The sequence below is a fragment of the Myxocyprinus asiaticus genome, chromosome 49 (assembly GCF_019703515.2).
Source record: "Myxocyprinus asiaticus isolate MX2 ecotype Aquarium Trade chromosome 49, UBuf_Myxa_2, whole genome shotgun sequence".
NCBI classification, from domain to species: Eukaryota; Metazoa; Chordata; class Actinopteri; order Cypriniformes; family Catostomidae; genus Myxocyprinus; species Myxocyprinus asiaticus.
The window spans coordinates 3,993,085-4,018,617 of record NC_059392.1 but is presented as its reverse complement, the minus strand read 5'-3'; the positions used below and the strand labels follow the sequence as shown (position 1 = coordinate 4,018,617).

Below are 25,533 nucleotides of genomic sequence, written 5' to 3'. Positions count from 1 at the left end.
CCCTGCGGAGTATGGGTTAAATTTACTCCGTAGTCAAACTTTTCCTGCAGTGTCTAAAATCTTCAACTATAAGATTCAATCAACATTGAAATTGAATTTAAAAAAAAAAAAAGTGTTGGATAAACTAATTTAATTGACTCATTTCATTGGCCTTTTTTCAAGGAGGCCCAGGATATCCTGTTCCCTACAGTCAGGCTGCATATGATGGTGGCCAGGCAGGGTACCCCATACAACCTCCAGTTCAGCCAGGTTTCGCTCATCCGCCTCAACCAACAGACTACAGTTCGAATCAGCCAGCCTACAACCCGAATCAGCCAGCCTACAACCCTAACTATGTGGAACCACCAAAGACCGGTTACTAAACCACAAACGTCTGTCACATTAGTCACCATTGGATTGTTGATGGCTACATAATTCCATAACCAGGTTTCAGAAAAAAGCGCTATTGTGGATTTTACAGCTGCCGTGGACAGCATCCAATTGTGTTGGGAATAAAAATTATAATTGTTGTTCATTATTATTATTATTATTGGTGTTTTTAAAGGGATAGTAATGTTGTTCCAAACTCGTATGACTTTCTTTCTTTCATTGAATACAAAAGGAGAGTTATGCTGAACGTTAGGGGCTGACAGCATCAGTGAAATTGAATGGTGACTGAGGATAACGTTTTGCCTGGCATCTTTTCTTTTTCTTGCTCCAAGCAAAAAACAAAAAAAGAAAGTCTTACGGTCTTTGGTGGGTTTGTAGAGTAAATGATGACTTCATTTAAGCACCAATGTAATTTCTTTTACACGTCATAAATCTATTTTTATCTACTCCAGCCATTACTCGTGACTCCAAGCCATATTTTGAGCTCAGTTCGTTCTCGTTTTGTTTGTTTTTCTCCAGTGAACAAAAGGGAAATGTTTTTTTCTAAAAATATATATATATATATATATATATATATATACTTGAGAAACAATATCTAAATATCCTTAAAAATATAAATATATTTACTTTTATGATTTATGATTTTAAGGCTTGTTTTCAGAGAATATACAGTATCTTGTTTTCAGAATTTTGTTAGATTAATGCTAAAAAAAAAAAAATGTAATAACAAAAGTATTTGATTTTTCAATAATTCAAGATATATTGTCTGAAAATAAGTTTTAATAAATTACTCAAGTTTGCTTCTCAAGTTAATTTATTTGAAGTATATTTAGATACTTTTACTGGAAAACAACAAAAATACAGATTAAGACTTTTTTTCAGTGCAGTACTCTTTTCCATCTTTAAATGTCGTTAATCGCCTTAATTATGAGGCTCATTAGCTTCATTTTTGTCCTGAGAACTTGCACACATGTTTTTGACACTTTATGGAGGAATGTGGTTGGTGAACTTAATGATTATCGTAATTCCAGCTTGCTGTTTAGATGTTTGTATTTTCTGCCTGTATTTTCACCATTTACATTTTATTCAGGTTTATGCGTCTGTGAATGTTCCTTAACATCTGAAGTGTAATAATGTGTCTTCATGTAAAAAGATCCAGAATATGCCTTATTTAATGCAGCTTATGCAGCAAATTACATGGTAATGGTAGAGTTCACCATTTACTCGCTTTCATTTCGTTCCAAACCCAAAGGAGGTAATTGTTACAGGTCTGTATTAAGCTTTAATGTCAAGTACAGATTTCCCATTGTGTGTTTGTGAGAATTTAAAAAACAAACAGATGTTATTTTTGTTTGGTCACGTTGACGCACAGTTTTGCCGTGATCATGGTGAACGTAACATTTTCTGCATCATATAATTGCCCAAGTTTAGAGTATTTAACTTTGTCAGCCTTACTTTTTTAAGTTGAAAAATGTTTGATTTGGTGAAAGTTGTAGAAGACTTACTGGGAAACCTGGAACTAGTAGCAAGGGGAAAGTACTTCAGGTATGTTAAAGGAAGGCAACAACATGTTTTAGAAATGTTCCTCATGAGTTCGTGATTATTTGAAATTTAAAATAAACACATGCTTGCTTTTACGAATGAAAGTCTCTCAAGGTTACAAAAGGCTTATGACACTTTTGGGCTTCCATATTTAGTTTTTATTTGGTGTATTGTCAGATATTGTTTTTATAAACTGTGTAAATGTTAAACTGATGTTCAAAAGTTTATATTACATGCATCTCTATGTTTGCAACATTAAATAAAAGTGTTGGAACCATTATTCTGAAGTCAAATTTTGTACATACGAACATCATATCTCACTTTTGTCAGAGATTCTCCATTTGTCCACAACCTTGACCAACACAGAGGTGTACAGGAAGTGAGGTTATAGATGCCAATTGCATACTTATGTTACACACTTAAAATACAAACTTTGCCATTGATGGGAAAGTGCATACTTTTTAGTATGTATTGGGACAAACTACTACATTAAACTGCGTCTTAATACCTGTTACTAAGTATTAGCTTTCAGTTAAATTCATTAACCTTTATGTTTTAACATTTAAAAACTGCTGTGGCAGCTTTATTCTTGCATTCGTTGCCATTTCTTTTACATTTTAAAACTGCCACAAACTCCTTTTTTCCAGCACAACAGATAATGATTTTGACTCCTGCCTCAGTTTATGAAAACGAATAAGAAATACACTTACAATGGAAATCTATTTTCTGGAATCCCAAGAGTGACACAGATTTAATTGTCTTTAATTCAGGATATTTGTGCTCAAGTCTTAGAAAAAATGGCAAAATCTGCGGACATGAAAAACACAAGACAAAGTTCATTGCCAAACCTCTGACTTCACTACATTTTATCATTATGACCCTGTTTCAGTGTCCATGTCTTCAACATATTCAGTTTCAGATCGGCAAATCTCTTCTAGAGCCAGTTCTGCAAACCAACAACAATGCAAAACTGATTTTAAAGAATTTCAGTGGCTCCACAACATTTCTAAACAATATATATATATATATATCCTTGTCAAAAGGTTCAGTTAATCTAAAATGTAAAATTCTGTCATCTATGTTGTTCAAAAACTGTGCTACTTACCTTTTTCTGTGGAAGACAAAAAGAGAAATCTTTAACCAAATATGGACGAAAACGACCAGTACAATTGAAATGAATGGCGAATGATCATTTCAAGCTTCAAAAAGGATGGAAAATCACCTAAAAGTTATCATAAAAGTGTTTTAAATGACTTGTGAAGTAATCACTTTTGAGTCTAATATTTTCAATGAATCTGTTGATCCGGTTCAGAAAACCGGCCTGACCAGTTTGATCACGAATCAGAAAACGCTACTTTTATAAACCTGCCGCAGAGAACTAGAATAGATGTCAAGATTTTCAGTAAATACAACTTAAGTTTCAATCTGTTCCTAACCTAAAGCTATCAAATGTTGTACTGACCACTTTCACATTACTTTTATGGTGCTTTAGGTCTTTTTTGAATCTCAAAAGCTTCAGTCCCCATTCACTGTAATTACATGGAAAAGAGCGAACAGCACAGTCATGAGAATTTCTCTGTTTGTGTTCCACAATCAGGGACTAGAAACGGTTCAGGGAACGAAAATGAAAACCACAAAAATTAAAAGTAAAATTTAAAAAAATTGTTTTTCACCTGAACAGAACCAAATCAGGAACTAGAAATGGTTCAAGGAACGAAAATGAAAGCTGCAAAAAATGAACGAGTGTTTTTTTTTGCAGAAGGAACCAAAAAGGGATCTAGAAAAATTTCAAGGAAGAAAAATGAAAGCTGCAAAAACGAAAAAAAGTTTGTCCCTGAATGAGGAAAAGAGCGAACAGCACAGTCATGAGAATTTCTCTGTTTGTGTTCCACAATCAGGGACTAGAAACGGTTCAGGGAACGAAAATGAAAGCCGCAAAAATGAACGCAATTTTTTTATTTTATTTTTTGGTACAACAAATCTAAAACGGAAACTAGAAACGGTTCATGGAATGAAAATGAAAACCACAGAAATAAAAATATAAATTAAAAAAAATTTGTTTTTCACCTGAACAGAACCAAAGCAGGAACTAGAAATGGTTCAAGGAACGAAAATGAAAGCTCCAAAAAATGAACGAGTGGTTTGTTTTTTTATTTGCAGAACTGAACCAAAAAGGGATCTAGAAAAGTTTCGAGGAAGAAAAATGAAAGCTGCAAAAACAAAAAATGTTTTGTCCCTGAATGAGGAAAAGAGCGAACAGCACAGTCATGAGAATTTCTCTGTTTGTGTTCCACAATCAGGGACTAGAAACGGTTCAGGGAACGAAAATGAAAACCACAAAAACGAACGCAATTATTTTTTGCAGAACGGAACCAAAACGAGAACTAGAAAAGGTTCAAGGAATGAAAATGAAAGCTGCAAAAACAAATGCTTTTTTTTTTTTTTTTTTGCAGAAAGGAACCAAAACAGGAACCAGAAATGGTTCAAGGAACAAAAATGAAAGCCGCAAAAGGAATGCAATTCGTAATCTCTTTTAATTGTTCCGGAGTGTAAACGTTATTTTTAAAAGCTGGTCACCGGTTAATTTATAATGTTATCATTTTAGATTTTTTCATAAAACCATTGAAAAAAAAAAGGAAAAATATTAGAAGTAAAAAGTGAATTTCTCAGTTGTTTCCAAATCTTCACTGAATTATTGTTAGATATGAATGTTATTCTAACCGGTTGCCATTTGGAAAGGAAGCCGTGGAATGCCGGAGCTGGAACGAAAAAATACAGTTTCTGCTCAGAACGAACCGAATTGAAAAACATTTAATTTTTAATCCCTGTCCACAGTAGAAAGAAAGTCATACAGGTTTGGAACAGCATGAGATTAAAACAATTATATTATTTTTCTTTAATAAGACAGAGACATCTAAATGTAATATTTTTTTTCCACTGCCATTCAGTAAAATCAAAAGGACTTTGCATCATCTATAATAAAACTTAAATACCAGAACCCACCTTCACTCTCGGACAGATCTGGGACCAGTCGGAATGTGTCTCTGATGGCGGGAATGACCTGATCGTACATATACAGCACGTCCAAGCAGTGTTCAGAAAATGACGAGTCGTTTAACAGCAGCCAGTGCAGCAGCATTAATGACTCTCTCAGTACCTGGAATCCAGGACTCGTCCAGATGCGATTACTCGCCGTTTGACTTTGTTGCCTTTTCGTTTTCAGCCACTGCTTGTGTAAACCCACCACCACCGTCCGCACCATCTGAGAACAGATGAACAGAATTGATGTGAAAAGGTCATAGTAGAGTCTCTTTGCATTGCGAAACATTTTAGTAGTTGTGTTTTCTTTTGTGTTGCTGTTAACCTCGTTAATACACTGGCAGGATGATTCACACAGAGCAGCCAATGTGCCAGACTTCTGCGTCAACAGTTTGGCCAACAACCGAATGAGCTGTTGAAAGAGGAATCAGATGTTTAAGAGCAATTTAATCATACAGTATGTTAAACTGCAAAAAGTTAATTCCACAAAGTGGAGACATGATAATTACCTCAAGTTCCAAACGACTCCACACGTCCTTTGAAACAAACTTATCTGGTCTGGAGGTGACGTACTGGAATATTCTCAGAAGAGGACATGGATCTTGGGAGAGAGATTAAGTTTGTGTTAATTCTACAAGTAACATTGCAAAGTGTATTGACTACAATTGACAATTTATATCTTCAAGTTCCTAGTGTAATGTTATAAGACAATTACATTCATGTGAGCAGAGTTTAGTGGCCATCTCATCATTGTAGACGATAAATGACAGGAACCTCACAGACAGATGGACAATCCTGCAGGAGGTCTCCAGAGTCAGGCATTTAGTTAACACTTGACTCGACATGACATCTTTGAGTCTACATGACAAATGAAAGACAAAATATAAAATATTTAAAATAGTTTAATGAAGATTAAAATGATAAGATAAAATAGCTGTCAATATTATGGGGAAAAACACTGGCTATGTTCAGAATGGAATAAGTTAATGCATACTTAAAGTACCATTTACTGCCTATTATTCTTTCAAAATTGTATGTGAAATAGAATGCATTATGTGACAATACAGTCAAACAAAAGTATGCTATATTGTTGTCACATGACCTCATTACATGCATGTTTAATTCAAAGAGTAATGTCATGTATTTCAGAAATATTCAAATGGCATTTTATGTATATAAAATATTATATATATATACATTATATATATATATATATATTTATATACTTTGAATACATACTGCAGAAACAGTACGAGTAGTATACTTTGAATACATACTGCAGAAACAGTATGAGTCATATACTTTGAATTCTTACTGCAAAAACAGTATGAGTATAATTTAATAAACATACTGCAGAAATAGTACACATAGTATACTTTGAATACATACTGCAGAAACAGTATTCGTATAATTTAATAAACATACTGCAGAAATAGTATGAGTAATATACTTTGAATACATACTGCAGAAACAGTACGAGTAGTATACTTTGAATACATACTGCAGAAACAGTACGAGTAGTATACTTTGAATACATACTGCAGAAACAGTATGAGTAGTATACTTTGAATACATACTGCAGAAACAGTACGAGTAGTATACTTTGAATACATACTGCAGAAATAGTATGAGTAGTATACTTTGAATACATACTGCAGAAACAGTATTAGTATATTTTGAATACATACTGCAGAAATAGTATACTTTGGATGCATACTGCAGAAATAGTATGAGTAATATACTTTGAATACATACTGCAGAAACAGTATGAGTAGTATACTTTGAATACATACTGCAAAAACAGTATGAGTATAATTTAATAAACATACTGCAGAAATAGTATACATAGTATACTTTGGATGCATACTGCAGAAATAGTACACATAGTATACTTTGAATACATACTGCAGAAACAGTATTCGTATAATTTAATAAACATACTGCAGAAATAGTATGAGTAATATACTTTGAATACATACTGCAGAAACAGTATGAGTAGTATACTTTGAATACATACTGCAGAAACAGTACGAGTAGTATACTTTGAATACATACTGCAGAAACAGTATGAGTAGTATACTTTGAATACATACTGCAGAAACAGTACGAGTAGTATACTTTGAATACATACTGCAGAAATAGTATTAGTAGTATACTTTGAATACATACTGCAGAAACAGTATTAGTATACTTTGAATACATACTGCAGAAATAGTATACTTTGGATGCATACTGCAGAAATAGTATGAGTAATATACTTTGAATACATACTACAGAAACAGTATGAGTAGTATACTTTGAATACATACTGCAAAAACAGTATGAGTATAATTTAATAAACATACTGCAGAAATAGTATACATAGTATACTTTGGATGCATACTGCAGAAATAGTATACATAGTATACTTTGGATGCATACTGCAGAAATAGTATGAGTAGTATACTTTGAATACATACTGCAAAAACAGTATGAGTATAATTTAATAAACATACTGCAGAAATAGTACACATAGTATACTTTGAATACATACTGCAGAAACAGTATTCGTATAATTTAATAAACATACTGCAGAAATAGTATGAGTAATATACTTTGAATACATACTGCAGAAACAGTATGAGTAGTATACTTTGAATACATACTGCAGAAACAGTATGAGTATAATTTAATAAACATACTGCAGAAATAGTATGAGTAGTATACTTTGAATACACTGCATACTGCAGAAATAGTATTAGTAGTATACTTTGAATACACACTGCAGAAACAGTATGAGTATAATTTAATAAACATACTGCAGAAATAGTATTAGTAGTATACTTTGAATACATACTGCAGAAACAGTATGAGTAGTATACTTTGAATACATACTGCAGAAACAGTACGAGTAGTATACTTTGAATACATACTGCAGAAACAGTACGAGTAGTATACTTTGAATACATACTGCAGAAACAGTACGAGTAGTATACTTTGAATACATACTGCAGAAACAGTATGAGTAGTAAACTTTGAATACATACTGCAAAAACAGTAAGAGTATAATTTAATAAACATACTGCAGAAATAATATGAGTAGTATACTTTGAATACACTGCATATTGCAGAAATGCTATGAGTAATATACTTTAAATACATATTGCAGAAATAGTATGAGCAGTATAAACTTTTCAAACATCTTAATCTGATTACAGAGGACATATATACTTTACCTCAGCAGCTGGTTCTCTGGTGCGTTCTCAGCCAGCAGACACAGAGTCCTCAGACTAGTGCTCACTACCGCCTCCCTCTGGCCAGCACCGGTAACGAACGCCGGATCTGCCAACTGCAGAAGCCTCCTCAGTAGAGGCAGCTGGGTGTGGGACCTGTGTGGGCTCTCGCCATTCAGATGTTCTGCAGTTCCAAGGATATTCTTTGAACACTGTGGCCGATTCACATCAGATTGCTCTGAAATCTCTCCAGCCGAGTGGCATAACACCATCTCCAAAGCTTCACTGCTGTAGCACACTACGTGGTTAAGAGCTTTCATGGCGGCCAATGCAAACTCTTCTTGACTGCTGAGCGATTCTTCAAGACTCAAGGCTAAGCTGGAGTCGGAGGAACCTGACAGCGAGCTTCCATGAAGCGACGTCTTTCCAGAACTCTCAACAGATTCCAGCAACTGACAGTATGTGCTGATGTGGAAGGCAAGTAAAGGGAGGAAGTGGACCGCAGAGGTGCAGCTTCGTCGAAGAGTCGGCGTGTTGCCGTTACGCAATACATTCGGAGGGTGTCGGAGAGCTAGTGCGGTCAGTGCAGACATAGCAAGATCCTGCAGTTGGTGAAACTGAGCTTGAGGGCGATGAAATGCTCGGAGTTCAGTAGAGGACGAGCTGGAAGTTGGCAACGATCCCCTGGAATGAAGAAAACGAATTGGCGAGAAAATGCGCAACTATTTAACCTTGTCAAGTGGATGTTCAAAGATGCAATAAAAGTTGACATTTCAGAAACAATGGACAATAGATATTTTCTTCGAACATGCTATTAAAATACAAAAATATCGTTGATGTAAAAAACATCTTCGAAGTGTGTAGCTCAACTGGTAGAGCATTGGCAATTGCAACAATTTTGATGGATTTAAAAAGTTACAAATTTCTGGAATAAATGTAAACGATTTATTCTATATAGTGTGGTTTATGGACCAAAATCATGGAACTTACTTATGTTACTCCTATGTTACTTAGGGCGTCTTAAACAATGGAGATTTGTTAAACATTTCCAATGTTGACAATGTTCAAAATCGGAGAGGAAACATTCCATTGGAAAATTCCATAGTTGACAGTGTTGTAATGGAAATGTAAGCCTTCCAGTGGAAAATACCAATGTTTACAATGTTAACAGTGTCTGTAACTTACGGGCTGACGTAGCCATGCTGTGATAGGATGTTTGGCAGAGCGTCAGGACTGATTGACAGCAGGTGACAGAGACCCAGAGAACTCGGATCTAATGGTTGCTGCAGCAGGAAGTTTAGTAAAGGACAACCTACAGTACAAAAAATAAAACAAATAAAAAAACTGTAAACAAATTAAGACTACAGTTAAAGGAATATGTGTAATACAGAAGATGATGTAATGCATAAAGTCTCAGTCACCATTCACTTTTATTGCATCTTTTTTCCATTCAATGTAAGTAAATTCTGACTGAGGCTAACATTCTGCAAAAAATGAAAGTCATATGGGATGGAAACAACATGAGGGTGAGAAATGATGACAGAATGTTTCATTTTTAGGTGAACTACTCCTTTAAACGGAAGGGACTGCGTCAGCAACTACCTTCCTGATGGGGGTCTGATCTGAGGTTTCTTTCTGAATGTGGCTCTTCTACCGAGGAACTTTTGGACTGTGCTGATTTCTCATCTGCAAGTTTGAAAGTTTGATATTGAACGTCAAATGACTCTGAAAACACACCAGCAGACAGTAAATGTGAATTAAAGGTGCTATATGTAAGATTGACAACAAGCATTTGAAATGGGTACTGCAGTCCAAATTAAAAATTTTGGAGAGTTGTCTGTACCGCCCCAGACTCGAAGTTCATGTGGGTTGCCAGAATGTTGACACCAAATTAGCCAACTCAGCATCCGTTTTAAAGGATTTCTGGGCTTTAAGCTGTCTCCATCTTCCAAAGGCATCTCCAATATTTATCCTTGTTTTACTACGCCTCTGGTCATGGTGGTTTTTAGACAGATGGCGAGGCTTTTTAGGTCGGGTGGAATCTGTTATCTCTGATCCAGTTCGTTTGTTGGCTTCCATGGCTGCAGCACGCAGTGTTGTTTGCCTGCAAACTTGTTCAAATCTGGCAACCCGGAGGTGTCGAAATACTGTTGGTGAGTGGGCAGTGGTGGGATCACACAGGCCAAAACATACACAGAAATTCCGGCCCGGAATGGAAACTTCAAAGTAGAATACACTGGCTGTAGCATTGTTATCAGAGAAGCCAGTATTTCAACTTAACATGTTTCCTAATTCTCTAATGACATATTATGGTCATTTTATGATTTAGTGCAGTAAAAATATTACATATAGCACCTTTAAAGTAGTTACAGAAGAAAAAATAATCCATACCCTCTAATAACTGCCTTTTGATTGGAGATGTTCTCTTGGAGAGCTCGGCTGAGAAGGTTTCCCTGGTCATAAACGCACGACCGGCAGGAGCGTGGATGCTGTGTTAATATGACAACACACATTATTTTCAGAGTGAACAGCAAGAAACATGCTTAAAAAGAGCGAATGTCTCTATGGTTTCCAGTGAAAACATATTTTATTAAAAGCATAAATGTTGTCAGAGCCGTAGCCTAGCAGTCTGCGCACATGACATGTGGTGCTGATGCATTGCGGGTGACCTGAGTTCGAGTCCTGGCTCGTGAGGTCCCCTCCCGATCCCATTCCGACTCTTCTCCCTCTCGTTTCCTATCACCTCTCTACTTTCCCTATCCCATTAAAAAAAGCATAAATGTTGCAAAAAGCAACAAAATCGCAGCCAGTTTTACACAGATTGTATCAATCTCAAACATCTACTGATCAGGAACCACATCAATCTCAAACCCTCGCCGCTCAAGAACAACCATAACAACAACAACAACTGCAGTTAAGTCATGGCATCCGCTCATATTATTTCTTCCTGCATTGCATGCCACATGTTTACTATAGCTTCTTCCGTCAGCAGTGAGGGATTCACATGTGATAAATGTAAGGAATTAGTCAAGCTGATGGAGAACGTTAATGAGTTAGAGACACGTATCCGAACACTAGTGGAGGTCAGTGAGAAAGAGAAGCCAGTAGATACTATTTCAGGTGCAGGTAGTACAGCGAGTAACACACACACACTTGGCTCTAGAGCCCCCGCAGCAGGGCGTTTGGGTGATGTCTCGACAGCATACTCACTTACCAAAGCGACACCACTCTCCCGTTCCTGTTAGGGTTTCCAATCGATTCTTCCCAATCAGTGATGCACCCACAGAGAATCATGTTGAAAGAGCCTTAATAACTGGTGATTCTATTGTAAGGAACGTGGAAATAGAGATTCCAGCCACCATTGTTAAATGCATTTCCGGGGCTTGAGCGTCTGACATCAGATCAAATTTACAAGTGCTAGCTAATGCTAAACGTAGATTTTTAAAAGTTGTTATTCATGTCGGCACTAATGATGTCTGGCTTCGCCAGTCAGAGATCACTAGAGATAATGTTAAAGAGGTTTGTGAACCTGAAAAAAACAATGTCAGACACTGTAATATGTCTGGCCCCCTCCCTGCTCGTCGTGGTGATGAGGTTTTTAATAGATTTGTGTCACTGAATGGCTGGATGTCTGAGTGGTGTCCAGGGATGTTCCCCTCCAGGGAAGGTGCCGCTCTCCTCTCTAGTAATTTGGCTCATAGTCTTAATTGTGATAGTATTTGATTAATTGGGGCCCAGGTCAGGAAGCAGACAAACTGGTTAATCCGAACGTCTGCTAGCTGCCTTGAGACGTCACACGGGTCACATAAACTACACCACATAGAGCCTGTATCACCTAGATATCACATAGAGACTGTGTCTGTTCCCTGAACTACCAAACACAACCCCCCCACTAAATCATTTAGAAAAAATTTGATTAAGGTCAAACTTGAAAAAAAAAAAAAAATAGAAAGGTAGGGCTACTAAACATTAGATCTCTTTCTACCAAAACACAAATTGTAAATTAAATTATTACAGATCATAGTTTGGATGCGCTCTGTTTGACTGAAACCTGGCTTAAACCGGATGAATATATTATTTAAATGAATCTACTCCCTCAGGTTATTGTTATAAATATAGCCTCGTCTGAAAAGTTCGAGGAGGTGGTGTTGCTACAATTTACAGTGAAGATTTTGGTGTTACTCAGAGGACAGGATGTAAGTTTAAGTCTTTTGAACTACTAATGCTTAATATGACACCGTCAGATATAAATAAAAATCTCTGTCTTCTTTTGCTCTTGCTACAGTATATAGATCACCCAGGCTGTACTCAGATTTCAGGTGAATTTGCAAATTTTCTATCAGATCTAGTAGTTAATGTAGATAGAGCTTTAATTGTTGGTGCCTTCAACATTAACATAGATAACGAAAATGATACATTGGGATTAGCATTTATCGATATTCTCAACTCTCTTGGAGACAAAATGTGAGAGGACCAACTCAGTGGTCGCTATAATGTGGTTCTCGCTCTCTGTGGGGCGCATGGTGAGTTGTGCGTGGATGCCGCGGAGAATAGCGTGAGCCTCCACACGCGCTATGTCTCCGCGGTAACAAGCCACGTGATAAGATGCGTGGATTGACGGTCTCAGACGCAGAGGCAACTGAGATTCGTCCTCCACCACCTGGATTGAGGTGAGTCACTATGCCACCATGAGGACTTAGAGCACATTGGGATTTGGGCATTCCAAATTGGGGAGAAAAAAAAAGAAGAAAATGCTAGATATGGTAGTGTCCTCCCAACTATGTTCATTTCTACAGAGAAATGGTATATTTGAACAATTTCAGTCAGGACTGAGGCCCCATCACAGTACAGAGACTGCACTTAGAGTTACAAATGACTTGCTCTTATCATCTGATCACGGCTGCAATTCACTTCTAGTGCTTTTAGAACTTAGTGCTGCATTCGACACGATAGATCATGACATTCTCTTGAATAGGCTGGAGATTTATGTTGGTATTTGTGGACTTGCATTTGCTTGGTTTTGGTCCTATTTATCAGGCCGCTACTACATTGTATGTGTAAACGAGGAATTGTCAAATCAAACTGAAGTATGGAGTGCCACAGGGATCAGTTTTAGGGCCTCTGCTTTTCTCCTTATATATGCTTCCCCTGGGAGGAATCATGGAATAAGTTTCCACTGTTATGCCGACGATACCCAACTTTATATTTTTTCTAAACCCGACAAAAATGAACAATTCTCCAGATTAGCAGAGTGTATCAATGAAATCAAAGATTGGATTTTTTTTATTTTTTTTAAACACTGGACCTTAGCACTTACTTGGTTTTCTAATCTTACACCATGACTTGCACTGCACATAAATAACTAATATTGGCATTATATTCATGTTATTTAGCCAGAGGGGAACTGGCCCCCACAGTGAGCCTGGTTTCTAAATCAAGGGATTGACTATTTGTCTGAGATGTGATTTAACACTATTATACTGGTTAGGACATGAGTAAAAGTGATTGGGGATAAAACTGAGTAGCAAACCAGCCAAAAATTATAAAAAGAAAAACAACAAACAAACAACAAACCCAATAGGATCAATGACACTTCATGATGGGCGGGAGAGTTTCTATTTGCATCAAACAAAACAAAATAAATAACCTAAACAAAACCAAAAAACAAAACAAAACAAAACACACACACACAAAAAAAATTTAACACAAGGTGGGGTACCAGCATGACAGAAATTGACAACAAAAACAAGAGTAGCAAACCAACTAATTTGCATAAAAAAAATTTGCATAAAAAAAAAAACCAAACAAACAAAACCAAATTTTGGACCAGTGAGATTTAACACTGGGCAGGGCTACCCAGCATGACGCAACCAAAATACAATTAATCAAAAAAGTTGACAAATTGTCTTGTCGTGGCAAGTCAGGCCAAAACTTCCAACTAATATGAAAGAGATGTGAATAACATTATTGGACTGGTAAAGTGACCGGGGAAAACAGTGTAGCAAACCAGGCAAAAACAGTTTCTATTGGCATCAAATAATTTTTTATTTTTTTAAAAACCAAAAACAATTGTTTTGTTTACTTGTTTCGCGCAGGTGTGCCGCATATCTTTCCTCCACACTCAACGTTCTTGAGTTTCCCTTTCATTTCATTCATCTCGGCTTCTTTAAAGTGCAACTCTGACTGCAGTGACTGAACCTGAAAGAAATCAACCGTTTTGAGTTGCACATAAACTGTCAATACATTTAAATGTTTAATTAATCGAACCTCATCCTACTCTGAGAGATCATCAGGCAGCCCGTGTATGGGCGAGATGTGACGCACCTTCCTGGAGAGCTCCTTCTCTCGTTCACTCCGAGCGTGAGCTTTCTCTTTCTCTAGAGTAAGCTGGCTCTGTCTCTGCTGTTCTTTCTCCTGACTGGCCAGTCTCAGAGAGTCTCGCAACACCTGGATCTCGCCGTTCTTCATCAGGATCTCCTCCTCTACCTCCTTCAGCTGAGTGTGAACACAGATGAAGATGAATAATGAGATTTAAAGGGGCCTTGTCCTGCTCTTTTGAAATGAACGTACAGCAGCAGAAACAGCTTGTTTAATTCTAATTGTCAGAAAATGGTCATGTAAAACAAAGTTTTGATATTATTTAGTGCAAGAAACCTTGACCTTTACATTATAAGAGGACTTTGGGGGTGGATGAATCATTTTGCTGTATTCTACGAAGGACACCACAAACCTTTTTCTTCAGTTCTTCTTGTTGTTCCTCTAATTGTTTGTAGTACAGATCTTCTTTGTCTTTACCAGAATGCCCATCACCTGTGAGAGACAAATAATTTTGGTACCATGTTGGTTTGCTTCAAAACCAGTTTAACCAATCTAGAGTCAATCACACATGCAAAAATGCTCAAATGACCGTTAATATTTTATATCAATGCATCTATGAACATAATTTACTAGTGAAATATATTTCTAACCAAACACATCTTTCCTTTGTGGTTCTTTGTCGTTATATAAAGTGCTACTACTGCACTCGTCTCCGTGGGTCAGTGCTTTTCGGATGGATCTCACAGGTGCTTTGCTCTGCTCGTCAAGAGCGAACACAGAACCGAATGTTCTCTTCAACCCGCTGTTCTGACCGTCTCTAGTGATGGCCTGTGATGCAATGATGTCAATCTGGGCCAGGTCGTCCTGGGTGAAATCGATGTCGTCATCAAACGTGTCGGGTCCAGCTGACAACTGATGGCCCTTCAGTCGCTTACTCGCAGGGAAATCCATGTCAACGGGAGCTTTGGAGAAATCAATGAAGCATTATACATAAGATTCTGTGGCTTAGATGAACTATAATTCATTTTCTGTTTATTTGTAGGTTCAATTTAGATTTTGAATCCCAGATTTTCAATTTTCCAAATATATTTTAACCCCCACAAAATATGTCATTTATGGGCCATTGACAAATAAGGTTGTATGAGGAGATAAAATTTTTTTTTTTTAAATCCAGTGTTTTTTTAAAACATAATGTTCATAGGAATGTTATCTTTGTGTCCATGTTGGTTTCACTATTTTTTATAGCATTTTCTTTATAAAAACTATAAATGATTTAATGTCATGTGGTGTAACCATCAAGTAAAAGGTGTTAAAATATTTTCATTGCACCTACATGAATACATGCAAGTGTACACATCTTAATTTTTTGAGTCAAGAATATCAATAAGTTTTCTCAGGGTTACACCACATGACCTGAAAAAATGTGAATAATAATGAAATTAAATAATAAAAGATTATTCTGCACTATTCATACAAACATATATTTTAAAAATAATTACAGCCTTTTTTTTTTTTTACCGTCTCTGGACAGTTACACCACATGACATTTTTTATTTTTATTTTTCATAATTCCTGACATTTAGAAAACATTCTCTGTCTTAGGTCAGTTAGGATTACTACTTTATTTTAAGAATGTGAAATGTCAGAATAATAGTAGAGAGAATTATTTATTTCAACTTTTCTTTCTTTCATCACATTCCCAGTGGATCAGAGGTTTACATACACTTTGTTAGTATTTGGCAGCATTGCCTTTAAATTGTTTAACTTGGGTCAAATGTTTTGGGTATCCTTCCACAAGCTTCTCACAATAAGTTGCTGGAATTTTGGCCCATTCCTCCAGACAGAACTGGTGTAACTGAGTCAGGTTTGTAGGCCTCCTTGCTCGCACATGCTTTTTCAGTTCTGCCCACAAATTGTCTATCGGATTGAGGTCAGGGCTTTGTGATGGCCACTCCAATACCTTGACTTGGTTTTCCTTAAACCATTTTGCCACAACTTTGGAGGTATGCTTGGGATCATTGTCCATTTGGAAGACCCATTTGCGACCGAGCTTTAACTTCATGGCTGATGTCTTGAGATGTTGCTTCAATATATCCACATAATTTTCCTTCCTCATGATGCCATCTATTTTGTGAAGTGCACCAGTCCCTCCTGCAGTAAAGCACCCCCACAACATGATGCTGCCACCCCCATGCTTCACGGTTTGGATGGTGTTCTTTGGCTTGCAAGCCTCACCCTTTTTCCTCCAAACATAACGATGGTCATTATGGCCAAACAGTTCAATTTTTGTTTCATCAGATGAGAGGACATGTTCTCTAAATAGTAAGATCGTTGTCCCCATGTGCACTTGCAAACTGTAGTCTGGCTTTTTATGGCAGTTTTGGAGCAGAGGCTTCTTCCTTGCTGAGCAGCCTTTCAGGTTATGTCGCTATAGGACTCGTTTTACTGTGGATATAGATACTTGTCTACCTGTTTCCTCCAGCATCTTCACAAGGTCCTTTGCTGTTGTTCTGGGATTGATTTGCCCTTTTTGCACCAAACTACGTTCATCGCTAGAAGACAGAATGCTTCTCCTTTCTGAGCGGTATGATGGCTGTGTGGTCCCATGGTGTTTATACTTGCGTACTATTGATTGTACAGATGAATGTGGTACCTGCGGGCATTTGGAAATTGCTCCCAAGGATGAACCAGACTTGTGGTGGTCCACAGTTGTTTTCTGAGGTCTTGGCTTATTTATTTTGATTTTCCCATGATGTCAAACAAAGAGGCACTTATTTAATTTTTTGGTGCAAATATTGTGCATTTTTTAGTCAAGAATATCAATAAGTTTTTCCAGATTACACCACATGACCTGAATAAAATTTGAATAATAATTAAATTAATAATAAAAGATTATTCTGCACTACTTATGCCAACATATCTTTTATCAAGAATTACAGCTTTTATTTGGATTTTTTGTTTACTGTCTCTGGACGGTTACACCACATGACATTTTTTATTTTAAGCACCAGAAAAAAAAAAGAAAAAAAAAAAATCAAAATTACTTTGAACTCAGTTATTGACAACTTTGACCCTTTAATGAACTCTAACACTGTGTTAAAATTCTTTAAAAAAAAATTATTTCCAACTTTAAATGAGATTTTGAATTGCAGACTTTCAATTTTCAAAGTATATTTTACACCCACCAAATACATCATTTATTGGTCAATTTCCTTGCACCTTGAATACATGTGTACACAAAAGGATATATGTTTTTTATTTATTATATTTTTTACAAATATTGTGGATTTTTAAGTGAAGTTTTCTAAGGGTTACACCAAATGACCTGAACAAAATGTGAATAAAAATGTAATGAAATAATAATAAAAGATTATTCTGCACTACTCATGCCAACATATCTTTTATCAAGAATTACAGTTTTTATTTAGACACACACACACATATATATATATATATTTTAACAATATCCAGATGGTAACACCACATGACAATTTTTAATTTAAAGGGATAGTTCACTGAAAAATGAAGAATATCTCAGCTCTGTTGGTCCATACAATGCAAGTGAATGGTGACCAGACCTTTAGAGCTCCAAAAAGGAGATAAAGGCATAATAAAATTTATCCATTCGACTCTAGTGGTTTAATCAATGTCTTCTGAAGTGATCCTGATTTTTGGTGAGAACAGATCAAAATGTAACTCCTTTTCACTATAAATCCTGACATCAGCAGCCTAATTGGCGATCATGATTTCAAGCTCCGTTACACTTCCTATAGCGCCATCTAGGGCTCTGTGCATGCGCCAAGCACTAGGAAGTGTAATCGAGCTTGAAATCATGATCGTGCCTAGAGACTGCAATGACAAGGTGTAAAGTGAAAAGGAGTTACATTTTGGTCCGTTTTCACCAAAAACAAACTGGATTTCAATATCAGAAGACATTGATTTAACCACTAGAGTCTTATGGATTACTTTTATGCTGCCTTTATGTGCTTTGTGGAGCTTCAAAAGCCTGGTCACCATTCACTTGCATTGTATGGACCTACGGAGTCGAAAATATTCTTCTAAAAATCTTCATTTGTGTTCAGCAGAAGAAAGTTATACACATCTGGGATGGCATGAGGGTGAGAAAATGATAAGAGAACTATGTGATTATCTCAAATAAAGCAAAAAGCATCCAATTGCAAACACAAGCTGATCTTAAAAGTATTCAAATGCTTTCACCAAGTTCTTAAGAGTATCCCAGGCCAGTTATTCGCTCGCCAAAGACTGCAAATAACACCTAACCTACTTACACAATGGCTTATAGAATCACATATTCACATATTTATTGCAAAATGTGCATGTTAATTACCTGCAGCTTCAGTGTCCGCTCTCAAACAGCCTATTAAACACTACAGTTCCTCAAAAGATCATGTTGGACAAACATTTAAACATACAAAACTACTTGGTTTTGAGCTATTAATATAAACCTAAATGACTAAATAAATAAATAACCGAAGACTTTTGAATTTAACCGCATTTGTGAGCTTGGGAGGACCATGCGGCCAGACGGAAACGCACGTGGTAATACAGCCTCATCTGATTGATTAAAGCGCAGCCTCCGGTGTGTCACAGTGCAATTTGATTAGCCAGTTCACCAGCGAACGTACTACGGAGATACTCGTGAGACAAAAGTCAAACACAAACGCGTTTTGATTCATTTTGTTTTCGTTTAGACACACCACACACAAAAATGAGTTTGACGCTTCTAAACGAGGCGTTTGGATTTTTTTTTTTTTTTTTTTTTTTTTTTTTTTGCCTGCTTCTGCTTTTAAGCAGCTTGGAAAATTCCAGAAAATGATGTCTCATTTAGCTTCTGACAGGAGGTGTACTGAATTGGAGGTGTACCTGTGGATGTATTTTAAGGCTTACCTTCAAACTCAGTTCCTCTTTGTTTGACATCATGGGAAAATCTAAATAAATCAGCCAAGACATCAGAAAAAAAATTGTGACCTCCACAAATCTGGTTCATCCTTGGGAGCAATTTCCAAATGCCCGAAGGTACCACATTCATCTGTACAATCAATAGTATTCAAGTATAAACATCATGGGACCATGCAGCCATCATACCGCTCAGAAAGGAGAAGCATTCTGTCTTCTAGAGATGAACGTAGTTTGGTGCAAAAAGGGCAAATCAATCCCAGAACAACAGCAAAGGACCTTGTGAAGATGCTGGAGGAAACAAGTAGACAAGTATCTATATCCACAGTAAAACGAGTCCTATAGTGACATAACCTGAAAGGCTGCTCAGCAAGGAAGAAGCCTCTGCTCCAAAACTGCCATAAAAAGCCAGACTACAGTTTGCAAGTGCACATGGGTACAACGATCTTACTATTTGGAGAAATGTCCTCTGGTCTGATGAAACAAAAATTGAACTGTTTGGCCATAATGACCATCGTTATGTTTGGAGAAAAAAGGGTGAGGCTTGCAAGCCGAAGAACACCATCCAAACCGTGAAGCATGGGGGTGGCAGCATCATGTTGTTGGGTGCTCTGCTGCAGGAGGGACTGGTGCACTTCACAAAATAGATGGCATCATGAGGAAGGAAAATTATGTGGATATATTTAAGCAACATCTCAAGACATCAGCCATGACGTTAAAGCTCGGTCGCAAATGGGTCTTCCAAGTGGACAATGATCCCAAGCATACCTCCAAAACTGTGGCAAAATAGCTTAAGGACAACAAAGTCAAGGTATTGGAGTGGCCATCACAAAGCCCTGACCTCAATCTGATAGACAATTTGTGGGCAGAACTGAAAAAGCATGTGCGAGCAAGGAGGCCTACAAACCTGACTCAGTTACACCAGTTCTGTCTGGAGGAATGGGCCAAAATTCCAGCAACTTATTGTGAGAAGCTTGTGGAAGGATACCCAAAACGTTTGACCCAAGTTAAACAATTTAAAGGCAATGCTACCAAATACTAACAAAGTGTATGTAAACCTCTGACCCACTGGGAATGTGATGAAAGAAATAAAAGCTGAAATCATTCTCTCTGTTATTATTCTGACATTTCACATTCTTAAAATAAAATAGTGATCCTAACTGACCTAAGACAGGGAATGTTTTCTACGATTAAATGTCAGGAATTGTGAAAAACTGAGTTTAAATGTATTTGGCTAAGGTGTATGTAAACTTCTAACTTTTATATATATATATATATATATATATATATATATATAATTTATATATAAAACAGGCATTATTATAAAACATGTGAAAGATATATTTATAATAATAATAATAATAATGAATTGGCTCAGGAAAGACCCCATTATTACCATTTAGTCGAATCTTTTTATATGAGTTCCACGGTCTTTTTATGGAAATAACCTATTCATGACGTCAACGCGAACTCACTCTCTGATTGGCGGAGCCGCGTGCCTGCAGAGTGTTGTTTACCATCTGATCGCAGATCTGTAGCTGCACGTAGAGCTCGAACAACCGCAACAGGAGAAAGGTTGTGGCCGAAAATAGCTTTTTTTATTTACCAATTTTCTCGACTACGTGGGTCAAATCGCTCTTAACTGTTGTAGAAACTCTCTATGCACTTAATCCGATTCACTGGAGCAGGTCAGTCATGTTTAAGGGTCTTTTTTCGTGTTGTTTTGAACAAAGGAATCTGCCAAAGCTAGTTGAGTTCAGCTGTACTTGAACTAATTGATACCAAAAACTCACTTATACTCTTATTTCACCGTGTACCACTGTTTAAACAGATTTGTTTGGTGTATTTCTTTCAGCTCATGCTAAAATATCAATATGAAAACTGAGGTCTCGACTGCTGCTAACTTTGTCACTCGTCTATTGAGAGGAACAAGACTGCTTTCAGAAGAACAGCTGCAACAATTCAGATTCTCTTTGGAAGAAGCTTTGGGGGGTAAGATGGGATCAAACACGATTTGTTCCAGCGTTCAGAAGTGAATTTAAGTATACATCATCGTCCAAAATATGTATTGCATAGTGAAAATGTGTCTACATTTGTTATTTTGAACAAAGCCACTGAAGATTATATTCAGGCAGTTTATTGCAGCACCAAAGTCCATTCTCGAAAATTTGATCATCATCCTCCATGAAGGAAAACAAATCAAGGGCACAAACTTTTGGCAAGGAAAGCTACATGCCATTGACAACAATAAGGCCATGTTTGGGCCCCCCCAAATTTTTTGCATCAGTGTTCAAGCAAAATGGGATTTTCAATGATCCATTCTTAAAAATACAACATATGAATAACCTTATATGTTTACATTTTATATTTAACAAGAAAATGCATGTCATATTTTTCACAGGTCTTTACCATAAATGATACACATTTTATTTGCAGTGTTGTCTGATTTTCTTTCTTCGTTCATTGCAGATCATTACCAGCATCACTGGTTCCCAAATGCTCCTTGCAAAGGTTCCGGTTACAGGTGCATCCGGATCAACCATAAGATGGACCCTTTGATAGGCAAAGCCGCCTGCACAATTGGAATCACAAAGGAACGGCTCTTCAAACTACTGCCAAGTGAGCTCACCATGTGGGTTGACCCCTACGAAGTGTCCTACCGGATAGGAGAGGACGGATCCATTTGTGTCCTCTACGAGTCTGCACCTCCGGACAAGAATCAGACACCAGCAGACAGCTGCAAAGAGGAACTGAGAATCGGACAGCCGAGTCCGTCCAAACCGTTTGGCATGATGACTTGTTCTAGCTGAAGAATCAGTCTAATTAGCTGCTTGTGGGCATAGTCAATAAACGCATTGCTCACATTTGATTTGCTTTTTATTTTATTGTTTTAATCAGTGGTGAAGTTTTCATTTTTATCAAACTCATGGTGAAAACAGATGTATTTTTATTAAATGTATGTTTTAAGCTCCCTGTACAGTCATGTTGAATATGTGTTTTTAAAATTTCTATTAAAAGGTTTTCTATGAATTTCTAGAAGAATTACGTATTTTGTGGTTATTCCATCCAAATATATTAGTTACATGGCTACTCAAAACATAAGACATACATAGAGCATTTTGTATAGTTTATGTTTTGATAAGCCTTCTCATAGTTTTAATGCTTTATTAGGAAACAAACATACAAAAGGGGATTCGTTAAATAAACAGCTCATAAGAGTTACACATAGTTAAAGCTTCTTATTTGTAAAACTAGCTGAATTTCAGGTTTAAAAATTAAAAACAATTGACCCTTTCCAGACTTTGATTTATATAGTCTATATGGAATTTGCAACCAATTAACCAAAAAGTATTTATTGTGCTGATACATATAATTCTAGTAGCTAAACAATACCTCTTCAAAGGAAATTTAGATATTTAATAATTACAGTGATATCTATATCTAACTGCATATATCTACAGATATCTATGGATGATCTGTATGCTATTTCTTCTCTTTCGTTTAATAAAATATTTTTGGGGTACATTCCAAATGTATTTTTTCATAAAAGATGATTATCGAGTATTGCAATAAATAATTAGTTCAAAGTTTTCTAATTCTTTGTCAGTACACAGAACTACCGCAATTTATGTATATTTATTTATTATATATACTGTATATATTTTTTAAATGTGTGTATATTAATAATGAAAAAATAGTATATACTTAAAAATATATATTTATTTTGTATTTTATAGACAGTATATAATTTGTGTTTAAATTATATGTATAATTAAGCATTTATATATATATATATATTGTATAATGTTTTATATATATATATATATATATATATATATATATATATATATATATATAAAACAAAAAAAGAAATATATATTTGAAATTATATTCTATTTTTCATATATATACAGTATATATATATATATATATATATTTGTGTTTATGCTATTTGTATAATTATGCAACACAGCCTTTTATTTTCTCTAGTTTTTCTTTTTTCTCCAAACAAATTATGTGCAAACCCCCAAAAATAAAAATAATATTGCAACAAACAATTAGTTCAAAGTTTTCTAATTCTTTGCCAATACACAAACAAAAAACCGCAGTTTATGTATATTTATATTTTAAAGTGTGTATATTAATGAAAAATAGTACATAAATTAAAATCTATATACATTTTTAATAATGTAAATAATTAAAAATATATATTTATTTTATTTTATATATATATATATATATATATATATATATATATATATATATATAATTTTTTTGTGTTTATATTATTTGTAGAATTATGCATAAACTCCACTGATACACCTTTGAGTTTTTCCTTTTTCTCCAAGCAAACCACAAAAAAAGAGAAGATAAACAGTAATCATGCATCCATGACATTTTTTTATAGATATTTTCAGCTGCAATCAAGGTGGCGACTATTTGATTGCCACGTTCAACATCCAATCAACAGGCGCACGTTTCAACGACTCACACAGCCAATTAAAACAGATCCCACGCGTCTGGCCAATGAGAGCGCACAGGAGGCGTGTCTTGGAGAAAGCGGTAGTAGCGCGACACCCGTTGGTGTGTCAGAAGTTTTACGCCTGACCCCGGTTATCTCGCGACGGAGGACAAAATCTGCGCGGAACCCCGTCAGTTTACGCTTCTGGGTAATGGAACTGGATAAAATGGACGAAAATGACTGGAAATATCACGGGGAAGGCAACAAGAGTTTGGTTGTGTCTCATTCGCAGGTGAGTGGTGAATAGTTACTAGCTCTTAGCATAGCCAGAATTCATATGAACTCAATCAAATCTGATTATTAAGAAATCCAATCAAACTTTTTGGAAAGGACTTGGACGAAGTCTAGACGCTATATATCCCTTTTAGACCCACACAAACCCTTTATTTGCCTTAAAAGTGTGCTGACAGGGGTTTAAAGCTAACAGCCACCTAGCTGGGGCTAAACCATCATTAATAAAGTGAATGTTTTACATGTTTCTTTACTCTGCCACACCCATTGTATGGACTTTAAACTTCCTTTTCTCCTCCAGGATTGCAGTGTCATTAGGTATATATTGTTCAATTTGTGCTGTGCTCATTGTATAAAGCCATATAAGTCTTGATCATTTGAATGAATGGTCAATAGTGATGTATAAGTCTGTGGGAGGTTCTCATTTGGGTTTCCATAGAAAACCAGAAAACCAGGGCCGTCCCGTCCTATAAGCGAAACAGGCGGCTGCCTAGGGCCCGACCTGACTTGGGGAGGGGGGGGCGGGGCCGCGAGGCGCGAACAAGTGCAAACTTTATGAACAAGTCATAAGATTAATTAATTTCGATGACTTTTATTTTGAAATTTTCCACAGTTCAATGGTTTCTGTCCCGCACACGTTCAGGAGAGCGTGGAACACGTGTGCACCTGATCATTTAACATACAAATCACAATGATGGTGAAAACTAAAAATGAGCTCTGAATAATCACGAAAAGACAAATAACAGAAATTTACAACAAATAAAATGACAGCATTATATCTAAAATCGCCAAGAAGTAAAGCTAAGCGGTAAACACTAATCTGCATAATTTATTCATAATGCAAATCATCGCCGGGAACCGGAGCACGGCTTCTTTTCACAGTATTATTAGATACAGATCGCACACCTTGCTGAATAATGCGCACGCCTGATAGAAACACAGGAAATAAGTTATGAAAAATATTGCTTTGAGGCTATTTGAGGCTTATTTTGTGTAAAGGATAGCAGAAACAGCGCTTGTTAAATCATTAGGGCTTTTCACGTTTTCTCAAGAATAATCTGCTAGGGAAGGAATTAAAACACTGCCGATATAAAGGTGCAAAAACTCCAATAGAGTGAAAATATGAGCAGTTAATCTGGAAAATAACCAAACTACCCTATCTGCAAAGATCTCTGCTCTCTACAAGGTATGTTTTTATTCTTTACATTTGTTTACAAATATATAATATATAAATATATTTCGAGGTGTTGTGTTTATAGGCCTTATTTGAAATATGTAATTGTATTTATACATAATTCCCCCCCCCCCCACACACACATTGCTGTAGTTACCTGATTTTTACTGATGTTTTAACATTTATTCACTTTTAAACACATTCTGGCC

The 25,533-nt window shown here is 36.2% G+C and overlaps 4 protein-coding genes across 6 annotated transcripts in view; 3 read left to right on the top strand and 1 right to left on the bottom strand.

Annotated features, from left to right (window-relative positions):
• LOC127438559 (protein shisa-5-like) overlaps positions 1-2,191 on the top strand; it is an 11,101-nt gene extending 8,910 nt beyond the window's left edge. The window contains exon 5 of one of the 2 annotated variants that reach the window (XM_051694221.1): positions 166-2,191. In XM_051694221.1, the coding sequence (XP_051550181.1) occupies positions 166-362 (197 nt within the window). In that variant the 3' untranslated portion in view covers positions 363-2,191. Of the gene's footprint in view, positions 1-162 lie in introns of both variants that reach the window. The other variant, XM_051694220.1, reaches the window with a different exon arrangement.
• Positions 922-25,533, bottom strand: part of atrip (ATR interacting protein) — a 27,921-nt gene continuing 3,309 nt past the window's right edge. Inside the window, exons 1-14 of one of the 2 annotated variants that reach the window (XM_051694209.1) lie at positions 18,829-19,185; positions 15,131-15,442; positions 14,893-14,972; positions 14,487-14,657; positions 14,245-14,360; positions 10,554-10,651; positions 9,765-9,848; positions 9,348-9,474; positions 8,166-8,846; positions 5,666-5,808; positions 5,460-5,551; positions 5,276-5,362; positions 4,915-5,173; positions 922-2,857 (exon numbers count right to left, since the gene is read on the bottom strand). In XM_051694209.1, coding sequence (XP_051550169.1) covers positions 2,784-2,857; positions 4,915-5,173; positions 5,276-5,362; positions 5,460-5,551; positions 5,666-5,808; positions 8,166-8,846; positions 9,348-9,474; positions 9,765-9,848; positions 10,554-10,651; positions 14,245-14,360; positions 14,487-14,657; positions 14,893-14,972; positions 15,131-15,431 — 2,313 coding nt within the window. In that variant the 5' untranslated portion in view covers positions 15,432-15,442; positions 18,829-19,185 and the 3' untranslated portion in view covers positions 922-2,783. Of the gene's footprint in view, positions 2,858-4,914; positions 5,174-5,275; positions 5,363-5,459; positions 5,552-5,665; positions 5,809-8,165; positions 8,847-9,347; positions 9,475-9,764; positions 9,849-10,553; positions 10,652-14,244; positions 14,361-14,486; positions 14,658-14,892; positions 14,973-15,130; positions 15,443-18,828; positions 19,186-25,533 lie in introns of those variants that run through there. The other variant, XM_051694210.1, reaches the window with a different exon arrangement.
• Positions 20,917-22,427, top strand: si:dkey-42i9.4 (uncharacterized protein LOC492503 homolog). The gene is made up of 3 exons (XM_051694227.1): positions 20,917-21,085; positions 21,253-21,389; positions 21,867-22,427. The coding sequence occupies exons 2-3, from the start codon at positions 21,272-21,274 to the stop codon at positions 22,205-22,207; spliced, it is 459 nt and encodes a 152-aa protein (XP_051550187.1). The 5' UTR covers positions 20,917-21,085; positions 21,253-21,271; the 3' UTR covers positions 22,208-22,427.
• The window catches only part of ippk (inositol 1,3,4,5,6-pentakisphosphate 2-kinase), a 19,452-nt gene continuing 17,889 nt past the window's right edge, over positions 23,971-25,533 (top strand). The window contains exon 1 of the mRNA XM_051694216.1: positions 23,971-24,151. Coding sequence (XP_051550176.1) covers positions 24,071-24,151 — 81 coding nt within the window. The 5' untranslated portion in view covers positions 23,971-24,070. The remainder of the gene's footprint in view (positions 24,152-25,533) is intronic.

Excerpts from the sequence above, each read along its gene's own strand:
- si:dkey-42i9.4 (XM_051694227.1), top strand. The coding sequence starts at position 21,272 with ATGAAAACTGAGGTCTCGACTGCTGCTAACTTTGTCACTCGTCTATTG. Across the intron at positions 21,390-21,866 it reads TTTGGAAGAAGCTTTGGGGG|ATCATTACCAGCATCACTGG; the intron begins GTAAGATGGGAT and ends CGTTCATTGCAG.